Source organism: Bombus terrestris, chromosome 14 (genome assembly GCF_910591885.1).
Source record: "Bombus terrestris chromosome 14, iyBomTerr1.2, whole genome shotgun sequence".
Classification (NCBI taxonomy): domain Eukaryota; kingdom Metazoa; phylum Arthropoda; class Insecta; order Hymenoptera; family Apidae; genus Bombus; species Bombus terrestris.
In genome coordinates, this window is record NC_063282.1 from 10,745,802 (window position 1) to 10,759,714 (window position 13,913).

The 13,913-nt window shown below is 38.6% G+C and overlaps 1 protein-coding gene and 1 long non-coding RNA gene across 2 annotated transcripts; one reads left to right on the plus strand and one right to left on the minus strand.

Annotated features, from left to right (window-relative positions):
• The first annotated feature begins 9,251 nt into the window (after nucleotides 1–9,251).
• Nucleotides 9,252–10,856, plus strand: LOC100650513 (mitochondrial inner membrane protease ATP23 homolog). The gene is made up of 5 exons (XM_003393353.4): nucleotides 9,252–9,581; nucleotides 9,957–10,002; nucleotides 10,080–10,161; nucleotides 10,230–10,454; nucleotides 10,595–10,856. Exons 1-5 carry the CDS (start codon nucleotides 9,365–9,367, stop codon nucleotides 10,790–10,792), a joined length of 768 nt encoding a protein of 255 aa, XP_003393401.3. The 5' UTR covers nucleotides 9,252–9,364; the 3' UTR covers nucleotides 10,793–10,856.
• A 217-nt stretch (nucleotides 10,857–11,073) lies between these two features.
• Nucleotides 11,074–12,034, minus strand: LOC110119378. Its single transcript, XR_002307793.2, has 2 exons — nucleotides 11,367–12,034; nucleotides 11,074–11,266 (listed from the first exon to the last, which is right to left on the minus strand). It is a non-coding gene; the product is annotated as an uncharacterized LOC110119378 (long non-coding RNA).
• Between the last annotated feature and the right edge of the window lie 1,879 nt (nucleotides 12,035–13,913).

Sequence of the window (13,913 nt, forward strand, 5' to 3'; positions counted from 1 at the left end):
AGCTCGAGGTTGGGTGTTATTTTTAGTTTATTTGTGTTTAGTCCCCTTGTAACTGCAAAGTCCAGAAGATCTGGTTTTTTGTTCAGGTCAGTCGGCCAATGTGTCGGTGTTCCTGTGGATAATATATTGAGGTTATTATTTCTAATGTATTTTTCCAGTGTTCTACCTCGAGGTGTAATGTTTCTTGATCCCCAGAGCGTGTGCTTTGAGTTGTAGTCTCCCGCTGCGATGTACTTGTCCCCTAGGTCCTGGAAGTATTCTTCCCACATTTGTGTTGTTATTTTGTGTCGCGGAGGCACGTATACTGCTGACAACTGGAAGTGGTTGCTGCTAGTTTGAACTGTAACAGTGGTTGCTTGTAAATATTCTTTGTTCACTTGGCTGTGAAGATAATGTTTGATATCGTTTCTGACTATCACTGCTGTCCCTCCGTGAGCTTTTCCTGAGGGGTGTTTGGTATCATATATGGTGTAGTATGGTATTTTCAAATAGCTTTTTGTAGTGAAGTGTGTTTCTGAGACAAGTAATATGTCTATATTATTATTGTATATGAATGTTTTAGTTTCGAGGGCCCGTTGTTGTAGGCCGTTTGAGTTCCAGGCTGCTATTTTTAGAGTGTCCGTTTTTATTTTTTGCTTAGCACGTTTGTAATTAGTTGTAGCATGACTGTGATTTGTTGGGTTTGCTGTTTGAGTACTGCATTTTGTTCGCTTATCATTCTGGTTAGCATTTCGGTGTTCTTTATGGATTGTTTGAGCAGTTCTTTGATTTCTGCAGTGTCGTTGTTACTATTGCTGTGGTATTGGTTATGTGTGTGTGTTGGTTGGCTGGTTACTTGAGCATAGCTTAGACCACCAATGGTGTTGGTGCTGATAGGTTTGGTGTTTATTGCTTGCTCTGTATTTGGTAATGTTTCAGGTTTTGTGCTGTCATGATGGGCTTGTGTGTTAGTGCTTGTCCTGCTTCGTAGGGGCGGGAACAGTTTTCGTTGTAGTTGTTTTCTTACTTCACAACCTTTATAGCTGGCTGGGTGGTTACCGTTACAGTTGAAGCATTTAACTTTTTCTATTTTTCCTGAATATGGGCAGTGTGCAGTTAAGTGATTTTTTGCGCACTTGACGCAGGCTGGGCTTCTGTTGCAGTAGTTTTTAGTGTGTCCGTATTGTTGACACCGCATGCATTGAGGTATATCTTTTTTGTGTCGTGGTGGTTCGACTGTTACTATTGTGTTTAGTATTTGTTTGATATCATATATTTCCTTGTTATTGATTCTGGGTTCAAGTTCTATTAAGAATAGTGGTAGGGGTTGCTTAGTGTCGAATCTTGTTATATTGTTTATTGTTCTAGTTTGATGTCCAATTTTAGCTAACTCATCGCTTAGTTTATGTACGTTGGTTTTAGGATGCAGTCCTCTTATGACAATTTTATAGCTCCTTTCATTTTTAAGCTGATAAGTGTGGTAGATGGCATTTTTTTCTTTTAATGCTTTTATAACTTTCCTAAATGATTCTGGTGTGTTTGTTTGAATTTTTACTTGATCCAATTTTGTTTGCTTTATTGTGTAATTGTTTTTCTCTTCTAGATTATTTAGTAGATCAATGAGCGGGTCTATTATTTGGGCCTCGACAAAGATTGGTGGTGGTTTTGTAATATGGTTTGTTTGGGTAATGGTTTTACTTACGGGGTCAGAGTCTATTTCTTCAGTTAGTGAGTTGAAGGAGTTACTTAGTGGTAATTCTTGCAGCCATCGCTGCTTTTCTGTGACTGGGTTTCCTATGGCACTTGTGTCTGTGGTTGTTTTACGTTTTTTGCTAGCCTTCACTGGCTTCCAGCTTTCATCCTGGTAGTATCTTTCATGTTCTGAATTGCTATCTTCCTGTCCCCGATGCTCTTTTGTTTCTTCTGTCTCCATGTTGGTTTGTTTGGTTTTTATATAATATGTTTCTCCTTTTGTTGCTATGTTTATAGTTGGTATCTGCATTGTTATTTTATTCCTTCCTCACTATCACTTTGCAGCACTATTACTTTGGAGCACTTTTTCACTATTCACTTATACCTGGAGAGGACGACCGTCTAGACACGTCCGTCCTCCTCGGCTGTCCGAGCAGGGAGATCAAAAGTGACACTGATCAGCTCACCATGTCGCTGTTTTTGGACAACAGTTCGAGAAATAAGAATGGTGTATCATAGTACTATCAGCAATCATTTCAGTAAGTCAGTTCCGCCTGGACAGGCGACCTAAACGGACGTGCGAAACAGTGCTCCAGTGAAAGTGCGGCAAGAGAGAAGAGAAAGGGACAAAGTTAACGCCAAAAATAGACAAAACGTGGAATCATGCAGATTCCACCAATAAAAATAATTAACTCCGGTGAAACATTTTTCATAAATAAAGCTACAGACTCTACATATGCAGAGAAAAATGATGATATTATGGAAACAACACAATCCGATGGGGAACAAAACATACCAATACACCAGGAAGAAAGCTGGACGGTGGCAACCTCCAGCAAAAAACGGAAGGTAACCCCGCTCGCAAGCGCGAGGAAAATCGATACATTTTTTTTTTTTTTTTTTATTTATTAGAATATTTACAATCAATTCTCGTTGAGAATTTTCAGTAACTTAATTTGGCGTGATACAATGACATGGATTATAATAGCTTTATATTGTTGATTCTAGTAGGACTAAGGATTTAATCTAGTGGGTATTTTCTTTTTAGTCTGCGGATCTGGTCCATCGTGTCCAGTAGTTGGGTGACTAGTGGGTTGTGGTGGTTGTTGACTCTTGTGTTATATCTGCTTCTGGACTTGTGTATTTCATCTTTGACTGTAGGTATCTTGAGGTCTCGGTGGATTGTTTCGTTGGTAACATACCAGGGTGCATTTAATAGGGATCTTAGCGTTTTCGATTGGAAGCGTTGGAGTATTTCAATGTTGGAGTTACTTGCTGTTCCCCATAGTTGGATTCCGTAGGTCCAGACAGGTTTTATTACGGCCTTGTAGAGGGTTATTTTGTTCTGTATGTTTAGTTTGGAGCGTCGGCCCGTGAGCCAATAGAATTTTCTTAGTTTTTCCTTTAGTTGCTTTGTTTTTTCCGAGATATGTTTTTTCCAGGTTAGCCTCCTGTCCAGGGTCATGCCCAGGTATCTTACGGAGTCCTTGCTTGGGATTATTGTGTTGTTAATGGTGACCTGGGGGCAGGTTTGTTTTCGGAGCGTGAAGGTTACATGGGAGGATTTTTTTTCGTTTATTTTAAAACCCCATTTTTGGAACCACTTTTCCATGGAGTCGAGACTTCGCTGGAGAGTGGATGAGGCAATTGCCGGGTCTGCGTGGGTAGCTAATAGTGCTGTGTCGTCGGCAAATGTTGCTATTGTTACCTCGTTTGGTACGGGTAAGTCGGCAGTGTAGATGGAGAATAGTAGGGGTCCGAGGACACTACCTTGCGGTATGCCGGATTCTATTGGGAATGTTGCGGAAGTGGCGCCTAGACATTGAACTATGAATTGTCTGTTGGTTAGGTAGGATTTTAAGATGGAGTAGTATGGGTGGGGTAGGATTTTTTTAAGCTTGTAGAGTAGCCCTTCATGCCATACTTTATCGAATGCCTGTTGGATGTCTAGGAATACGGCTGAGCAGTATTTTTTCTTTTCAAGGGTTAGACTGATCATGTGGGTTATGCGGTGGATTTGCTCTACTGTTGAGTGTTGTTTTCGGAAGCCGAATTGGTGATCTGGGAGAGTTTTCAATTCTTCTAGGAGTGGAAGGAGACGATTCGTGAGCAGCCTCTCGAATAGTTTAGACATGGTAGGTAAGAGACTGATTGGGCGATAGGAGCTGGCTTCATATATTGGTTTACCGGGTTTGGGGATGAGGGTGATTAGTGAGATTTTCCACGCCTTAGGAAAGTGTTCAAGGCGGAGGATGGCGTTAAAGATTGATGCGATGAGTGCAATCCCTTTTATGGGGAGTTCCTTGATTGCTTTATTTCCTATTATGTCGTGACCTGCTGCTTTCTTGGGGTTTAGGCGACTGATTGCTTCTATGATCTCTGCAGAAGTGAAGGGTTGAATAGGAGGGGACATTTGGAAGGGAGTGTGCAGGTATTCGGTGACGTCCTCTGCAGCTATGGAGGAATGGGGTTGTAATACTTCAGTCAAGTGTTTGGCAAATAGGTTGGCTTTTTCTATAGGGCTACGCGCCCATCCACCCTGCGGGCGGCGGATTGGAGGTATTATTTGTGGGGGGCGCGTGAGTTTCCTGGAGGCTTTCCATAGTGAGTAGTTTGAGTCGGCTGTGGGGGACAGGCTGGCGAGATATTTGTGAAAACGGTCATTATTGTAGTTCTTTATGGTTTTGGATAGTTTTCTAGTTGCGTTGTTTAGTTTGCGTTTGTCCTCCGGTGTTCTATGGGTCTGCCATATCCTTCTTAGTCTACGTTTTTCTGCTATTTTTTTTAATATGTACTGGGGGTATTCGTGATTGCTGATGGACGTTTTTGCCGGTGTGGAGACGCGGATAGCGTTTATTATGCTCGCATTTAGGTATTCCGTGGCTGCTTCGATTTCGTCATTGGTTTTTAGTGAGGTGGAGGCTGAGGTTGTGTGGGTAAAGACTTCTCTAAAGAGCTGCCAGTTGGTGTGTTGGTTATGAATGGAGCCATTAGGTGTATTCTCGATGATAGTTGAACTGACTGTTACTATCACGGGGGAATGATCAGAGGAAAGATCAGCCGAGGAATTGATTTGGACGTGTCTTGGCGAGATATTTTTAGTTATGAAGAAATCAAGGAGATCGGGTATTTTGTTTGTGTCGGTGGGCCAGTGTGTGGGTTCGTATGTGGTAAGGTAGTTGAGGTTGTTGGATATTATGCTGTTGAGGAGGTTTTTGCCTCTTACTGTAACCAGTCTGCTACCCCATTGGGTGTGTTTAGCGTTGTAGTCTCCTCCGGCTATGCATCTGTTGCCCAGGGTGTCCAGGAAGTGGTCGAAGTCTTCTTTGGCGATGGAGTGTCTGGGAGGGCAGTATACAGCTGAGGTGGTGATTGTACCATGATAGTCTTCTATTGCTACGTTTGTTGCTTGGAGGTAGTCTTTCTGGAATGGTGGAAGTTCGTAGTGCTTGATGTTTGCTTTGATTATGATTCCGGTGCCGCTGTGGGCCTTTCCGCTGGGATGTTGGGTATGGTAGAACTTGTATCCGTTTATGTTCAGGTAGTTTTTGTCGGTGAAGTGGGTTTCAGATATGAGCATTATGTCGATTAGCTGATGTTTTAGGAAGAGTTCTAGCTCAAGTTTGCGTTGCGCTAGACCATTGGCATTCCACAGAGCTATGCGTCTTGGTTTTATTTTGTGTCTGGGCGTATTAATTTATCCATGATGAGTGTTAATAGCGATAGCAAATTGTTTATTTGCTCTGATTGTTTCTCTATTAGCTTTTCAAGTCTAGAGACGTTGTCTGTGTTAGGTGAGGTGGGGGCACTATTTTGGGGAGGATCCCTGTGGCTATTTGGTGTATTTTGAGTGCCTTGTACCGCTTGGGCATAGGAGTTTGAGGGAGTGGTGAGTTTGATAGGACTGGGTGTTTGATTGGTTGGGGGGATTGGGGTAACGGTGGGTTTCGGCGAGCTGGGTGTTTGGTAATTTTCCTCTTTTGTTCTAAGTTTGGGGTATTTGCTTGAGTACAGAGTTTTGTAGGCTGAGCAGCCTTTGTAGTTGGCAGGATGGTCACCTTGACAGTGGATGCATTTCGCTGCGGTTTCCGGTGATTTCCTGCACTGGTCGGTGGGGTGTGTACCTGCACATTTGACGCAGCGGAAGGTGTGGTTGCAGTATTTCTGCGTGTGCCCATATCTTTGGCACCTTTTGCATTGGACTATCTCCTTTTTGGTTTGCGGCGGTTCAAATTTAACGATGGCGTTCATTAGGCGACTGATATTGTAGATTTTCTTGTTGTTTGGTTTCTGTTTTAAATCGATGAAAAATAGGGATAGCGAGTCTTTTGTGACTCTATGCCTTATGTTGCTGACATTTGTGACTTCGTGGCCGAGTTTCGATAGTTCTATTTTTAGTTCGTCGATGTCTGCGGAGTGGTGGATGTTTCGTAGCACCACCCGAAAAGGTCTTTCTTGTTTGAGTTTGTAGGTGTGGAAGTTGGCATTCAGGATCCTGAGTGTCTTGGTGAGCTTCCTGTAAGCTTCTGGATTCGTCGGCAGGATTTTTACTTGATTGTTGGTTATTTTCAGGTTATAGTCCTCCTTGGAGATATCTCTCTCTAAGGACTTGGTCATTGTCTGGATGTCGATGACATCATTAATAAATATTGGTGGGGGAGGGGGGCGTCTCTGTGTATGGTGGTTAGGTGGCGAGCCTGCGGTTTCCATGGCGTCGTTGGTGGATTCCAAGATTGCGAACCTGTTGTGGGTGTTGATTTGCGTTGATTGCTGTTCGTTCGAGATTTTGTCTGCTGGTTCGGTTTTGCGTTTTTTCGCCTTATTGGCGTCGTTGGCACGGGGAGATCTGCTGAGCTTCTGCCACGGGGGGAGTAGCGCGGGGTAGTGATGGGTTTGCACAGGCGAGCCTGGTCGTGATTGTTGGGCCATCATCGAGCTAGCTATTTGAATATGAATAACTAGTCGTGAGGCTATGCGGCAGGGATCGGGTTGGGGTTAGTTGCGTAGGCTTTTCTTCTCTCTGGCGGATAGGAAACACTTGGGAAGATAGGAGCACGTTGTGTTCACTTTCGACGGTTGGGTAACACGTGTTGCTTTCGAACTTCACTGGGCACTAGAGACACGTCTGCACGCTTCGGCACTCGACAGCGAACTGACGCAACACATCTGCACGCCATCCCGCGCGGCTTGCCAACCACCGGTCTACCTGCCGTCCCTTCTAACACTCCATAGGCCCAAGGACCCACTATAAAGTTGCAATTCTAGCTGTGTTACGCCGCGCAACACATCTGCATTCCATCCCGCGCGGCGTGACAGCCAACGGTCTACGTGCCGTCCTTCGAACCCTCCACAGGCCTAAGGACTCACCATAAAGTCGAAATTCTAACTGCATTGTTCGCACACATGTTTTACGTCAATCTGTTTGCCAGAAAGGACTTTCTAATCCCAGATGTGTTTTCAGCTGGTTTTTTAGAAGGGTCCTTGGGTTTATTATGTGCTCTTAAGAATTACGAAGAAAGCGGAGATATACCTAACGAAATCTGAGCTTCCCTGTAAACCGTGTCGCCTAGGACCCAAGTTGGTAGGAGGTTTCTTCCTCCTCTCTTCCTTCCTAACATTGGCCCCAACCAATCGACATCGCGGATTATTGCCCTCACGTTACTAACTAAAAATGTAAGCAACGAATCCGCGTTCTTCGTTCAAAGGGCACACCCACACCAAGCTTTCCTCCGTATTCACATTAGAATAAGCTTCAGAGTTTGATCGTCTCTCACGGTGCCTAGAGTTCCTGCATTTTCCTACAACTCTCACCGTTCCTGTATCTTTCTGAGTTCCTTCATCATTCATCAAGGTGCCTACACGGCCTAGAGTCTTCTAAGGCTCTCGCTTATCCAGAACTCCGACAGTTCCTATAACTCGCAAGGGCCTAAAGCGCCTAAAGCTCTCCTTCTCTCATCCAAGACTAACCCTTCTCTCGTTATCTGTATCTTAATCAACGGCGTTAACTACTTTGTGTGATTGTATAAAGTGTTGGAAATATATATATTATTATAACTCTGACTCCCAGTGTTATACCGCATTAACCACCCCGATTATCCTAACCGAAATACGGGGATCGAACTATTCGTGGTGTCGATTATTCTAATCGTAACGGGAATTTACGACTCCCGTTGACGCGTATTCTAACGACCGCGTCTCCCCGCGATAGTACGATTAAACAAGCTGCATTGTTCGCACACATGGTCTAAGCACATCTGTTTGCCAGAAGAGACTTTCTAATTCCAGAAGTATTTTCGGCCGGTTTTTAGAAAGGTCCTTGGGTTTATTATGTGCTCTTAAGAATTACGAAGAAAGCGGAGATATACCTAACGAGAAATCTGAGTTTCCCTGTAAACAATGTCGCCTAGGACCCAAGTTGGTAGGAGGTTTCTTCCTCCTCTCTTCCTTCCTAACATTGGTCCCAACCAATCGACATCGCGGATTATTGCCCTCACTAAAAATGTAAGCAACGAATCCGCGTTCTTCGTTCAAAGGGCACACCCATACCAAGCTTTCCTCCGTATTCACATTAGAATAAGCTTCAGAGTTTTCCATCGTCTCTCACGGTGACCAGAGTTCCTGCATTTCCTATAACTCTCACCGTTCCTATATCTCTCAAATTTTCCTACCACAGTCAAAGATCTAACGCCTAACTTCTAACATTAAGTCTCATACCGTGCTAAGTTATTAAGTGTTTATATCTATTCAATCGTGTATACTAAGTGTTGGAAATATAAATTTTAACTCTGTGAGCCACAGTGTTATCATACCTAAATCACCCCTATTATCTTAATCGAAATACGGGGATCGAACTATTCGTGGTGTCAATCCTTCTAATCGTAACGGGAATTTACGACTCCCGTTGGCGCGTATTCTAACGACCGCGTCTCCCCGCGATAGCTCGAAAATACAAATGCCACCTCTTGTAAGATTATATTCTTTTGATACAAAATCGAGATTCTGATAAATAATTTATCGCTAAATCAAAAATTTCAACTTCGAAAAATTCGTGAAATATAACATCATTTTCAAGGATCGGCAAAATTGTGCCACCACCTATACTAATTTTTAATTTCCTCAGAGAAGAATTTATCGTCGTTTCCAAGAATTACAAAAAGTTTCGAATACCTCTCATGATATTTTATTCTCTTAATACTTATCAATACTTACCAATTTTCTCGAAATCCTTTGTCTCTTTTTGTAACTTATTCTTTAAAATTATGAAAATTGGAAAAGATTTGTGAATCGTGGATATTGAAAAGATTTTATATGGTTAGACGTCCATTTGCAAAATTAGGTTGTTTCATTTAATTCAATTCATAAGTTTGCAATAATAGTACAATTTTACAATGAGTTCTTAATTTTCTGTATAATGATCTAATAACTTAAAACTATTCTAGTATGGCGTCGCGCTTCCGCCGCACATTTTCTAAACATCTGATTTTAGTCAATTTCGTACTTTTGGTTGAATTTCTCCAATGCTCTCCGGCGATCACCCTACTCATCTCCGGTGTATGTTCGTAACACTGTATCTGTTCATGTGCACATGTTAGTTCTAGGTTCTATGACGTAATACCGTATCATAACCTATATTTCGATTGTTTTTGTAACTAGTGCTCTTCAAAGCAATAACATAGACTAATATTTTCAAATAATGACTGTCAAAAATGAAAAAAATGAAAAACAATCAGATTCTGAGAAACGTAGTAATATTGAAGAAATAGAATATTCTGATCTTTATCCGGGCAGAAAAAATCAAAGTGGCGAAAACCAATCCCGTACTTGGTTTGATGTAATTACTTTTAATGAAAAAAGGAAAAATTACGAGAAGATAAACTGTGAAATTAATGTTTATAACTGTGTAAAAAAGAGTAAGATTCTTCTATCTATTTCTAAACATCTTTTTAATAAGTTTGTTCTACTTTGGATTTGCTATATGGTTATAATATTTTTCAAGTGTCAACTGTGCTCAACAGGAATATTATTTTGACATTAAAAATAAACAAATATTCATATTATAAAGAAAAACAGAATTTGCTACATATTTTTCTTAAATTAAAAACTGTCATTATGAAAAAATTTCTCTGAAGTAAAATTGCAAAACTCATATTTAATATTATAATTTTGCTTGTATAAACAAATATTAATATATATATATATATATATGTTTATATCTCTTATATTATACAGTGTATGCTATATATTAATCAAAGAATTATGTAAGTAATAAATTATATATATTTTAGGTCCTTTAGTGAAACTAATGTTAGCAGCATTAAAAAGTTCAGGATGGTAAGTAATATTTAGATTTTATGTACTTTCTTATTCTGTTGTGTTCTAAGAAGTAAATAAGTGATAGATAATTTCAGTGAAGTTGATCTTGGTCGTCATATTTCATGTGAAGTATGTGATAATACAGTTACTGGTGGTTATGATCCTGACACAAATCAGGTAAATATTATTAAAAATCTGCATATGTATCAATATATAAGTAATATAAAATATTTCATATTTTTTAGATTATAATTTGCCAAAACACTGCTAAGAGCAGAAATCGAGTTCAAAGTACTTTAAGTCATGAGATGATACATATGTTTGATTATTGCCGTAACAAACTTGATCTGAACAATATAGATCATTTAGCTTGTACGGAAATAAGAGCAGCTAATCAATGTCATTGTAGTTTTCTTGGTGCATGGTATCGAGGAACTGCTTCACCTTTTCATATTAAAAAGGCACATCAGGTAAGTATTGTACATATATTGTACATATTGTACAAAATATTCCCCTTCATGCAATTAAATTATATTCATCCCATTTTATATTATAGAATATATTATAATCATATTATACAGTTGTTATTATAGTTATATTTTTGCTTTAGGACTGTGTTATGGACAAGGCTGTTAGGTCACTAATTGCTATAAGAAATATATCAAAGGAGGAAGCAATGGACGCTGTGATGCGAGTTTTTACCAAGTGTTATAATGATTTAGAACCCATTGGAAGACGACTTCGACGAAATTCAATGGATATGGAGAAAGCATACTATGAGGGGCCATATTATGGATATTCAGAATAAAATATATTTTTTATAAAAGTGCTCTCAAGTTATGTACCTCAAAATAGTACTTACTAAGAAATAATATGATTTTGTTATATCATTTTAATACTCTCCTATGAAAATAATTATTATCATTCTTATTATTCTCATTATGATAGTGTATTTAATTGCATATTTATTCTGTATATACATTTAACCTTTTAATGATAATCTCGATGATTTTCACATGAAGCAAGAAAAGTATGACTTTTGTTGATAATTTTATGCGAGAAGTTTTCGAAGACAAAAACATCCTTGAATCGAGACTTTAGGGTAAAAATTTATTTGATCAATTTAACCATTATTTTATCGAAAAACGTAGCATAGAGCCTATATATTCACGCCATAATAGCCGTGAAATATAGCTTGGCGATGCCGAAGATTTATGTCGTTTGCCGGATCGTGTATGCAGAAATCCTTGAGGTCTGGAAGACTCGGGTGTGCATCGATGGACTGTAGTTTCCAGGAGATAGCAGAAGACGGTGTAAATTTCTGATGTAACAGTTGTCTGGAGCGATTCTACTTTTAGCCTACCTACGATGTATCTACCTACCTACGACGGGTGTGACGATATGTGTCCTCAGTTATTCTGGGTGGCTCTCCCACAGTTCAGGTTTCCGCAACTGACTCTTACGATCGATGTAATGCGTCTGCGACATTGGGCTATTAGTAATAACTAAAACTAAGGTACAGAATTGTTTCCACAGCGTGCGGATCTCCTCACTTCTGTCATTCAAGAGTTACGAGGTGGTCCTCTTTGCAACTCAAATTTACGAGCACTAAATTTATAATTTCTATTTATCTCTACTTCGTCGTCTGAATAGTATCTTCAACTATTAACAAAAACTTATATTAAAATCCTTATATTCAATAATAAAGAATCCAAAACTGATATGATTATTACAAATCTTATATGCTGTAAGATATATTAACAATGGTAACCCTAAGAATTGACAACGCAATGAAAATAGCGACACATACGAGGTTTCGCAATGAAAAAATGAGTCAGGCCTAGTAATACAGATCCTTTTATACCCTCCTCATCGCTGTACGTCAGATGCTGGTCTACGTGAAGATGCAGCTTCTTCTTGATGGATGTTGATATTGAGATTAACAACGGAGCTTGCGTTCGTATACCTGGATCTTGGGTGTCATATACGAAGAAGCGAGAGATAAAGAATTGCTTATGTCGGTAAAACAACAAGGCGTCAGTAGGCCGACAACACAACGTACTCTGCCGGTAATTATGTACTGCTATCTATCCGTATATACTCTAAATTACTGTTACTTTTGTATCCAATAGATGGCAGCACATGATTTGTCCACAGACAAGCAACACGATAGTGCGTGACAAAAATAGACATATACCGTGTATGAAACTATAAGCACAATAATGTGAGACAAGGATAGACGTATATCGCGTATGGTACAAAGAGCGAAATATTGTGTAATAAAAATGGATATATATGTATGCATATATATTCTATATATATCGTGTTAGACAAGGGCAATAGTACCGATCAATCAGGAACAAGTGTACACGATCGCAAAGTGGTATTTGCTTCCTACTTTACGGAGAAGAATTTCATTTTTCAAAACCGAAATTACATTGCAGAAAATAAATACGTCACATCATTGAATTTCAATATCGAAGATACTACGAAAAATAATAAAAATTCTTTTTTCCTAATAGATTTTTATAATATTTGGATATTCAATATTTAGGATATATGATGATAGATGATTTTCATTGAAAATATAAAATGCTTCTAGAGTATCGATAAAATATTAATAGAATAAGGAATTTGATAGGCAAGAATGAGCTGCACAGAAGGTTGAGTTTTTGTTGCTCCCATTCAACAGGCAGTAATTACAGATATCATAAACGCTTGCCAAGCCCAGAGTTTAGAATATTCGCTTGAAGGAAAGTTTCTGCGCGAATTTTTCCCTCAAATTGGGAAAGTTTAATTGCTTCTAAAAGATATTTGACGATTTTCCTAGATTCTGAATATTCTATTCGACGTTCCTGTTTCCCTATCTCGGTGTTAATTTTTAGGAATTCTAGTAAATAAAATCTTCGTAGCTTCTTACGTATGTTTATTTATCTAATTTTAGTTATATCTTTTGATAGATATAGGATCCTTGTTAACTGAAGAAACATAATATATCTTTACATCACTTGAAAATATTTCCAGCTATAAATGTGGAATATTATTATAAATTAATATCCGCTTACGAAGACTTGCAAAAAGAGCAAAATTGTATTTTCTGAAAATTTATTTCGCTTTTGTACTGATAATTTTGTCTTTTAATTTCAAAATAGATTGGTTTCATGGAGAAGTAAATGGATTACCATAGCAGATAGAAACGAATGCGTTCCTGCAGGAAAAAAATAATTACAGCAAACACTGGTTGATGTATGAGTACTGCAGTAGATTTAATAAGATAACAATCTTTCAATTTTTTTTTAACAACACATTTTATTTCGAGTCGACTATTTTTATTAGTTGAACATATATTTCAATTATGTTCGTTCTTAATTTTCGCTATACTATTCTATATTCTATATTCTATATTGAATTACTAGATTCAAAATATTCTTTGTAAAATTTTAATCAACGTGGAAACTCTACGAAATGATAGTACAATAATCAATGTTTATTTTCTATTACGAGGTAATTTTTGCACTAATAAATTATTATACAAAAGTAAAAGATCGGAAAATATAAAGTCTCTTTATTTTTCGTTTCCATTCATTAAAAAGGACTCGCGAGGCTATTCAAGTTAATTGGGCTGTCGAGATCACCGGGTATAACAGAGAAAGCATTCAATTAGTCAGTAGAACACGTGTTAAATATGAGTCGAGAAACACGAAGAAATAACTTATAGATGTTCGTTAAAAGAATATATTGCGTCGTCAGCTGTAAACTTGTAGATTATACTTTGTAATTTAATATTTCCACGTAAGGTGAATTTTTCTTTTTTGACTTTTTATATCGATCGTAATTTTGAATAATTATCTGCTACGTTGTATTAAAAAGGATTTAGTATCTCCTCTCGTAACAGCTTTTATTTTATTTATACGAATATTGATGAAATT

Excerpts from the sequence above, each read along its gene's own strand:
- LOC100650513 (XM_003393353.4), top strand. The coding sequence starts at position 9,365 with ATGACTGTCAAAAATGAAAAAAATGAAAAACAATCAGATTCTGAGAAA. Across the intron at positions 9,582-9,956 it reads TTATAACTGTGTAAAAAAGA|GTCCTTTAGTGAAACTAATG; the intron begins GTAAGATTCTTC and ends TATATATTTTAG. Across the intron at positions 10,003-10,079 it reads GCATTAAAAAGTTCAGGATG|TGAAGTTGATCTTGGTCGTC; the intron begins GTAAGTAATATT and ends AGATAATTTCAG.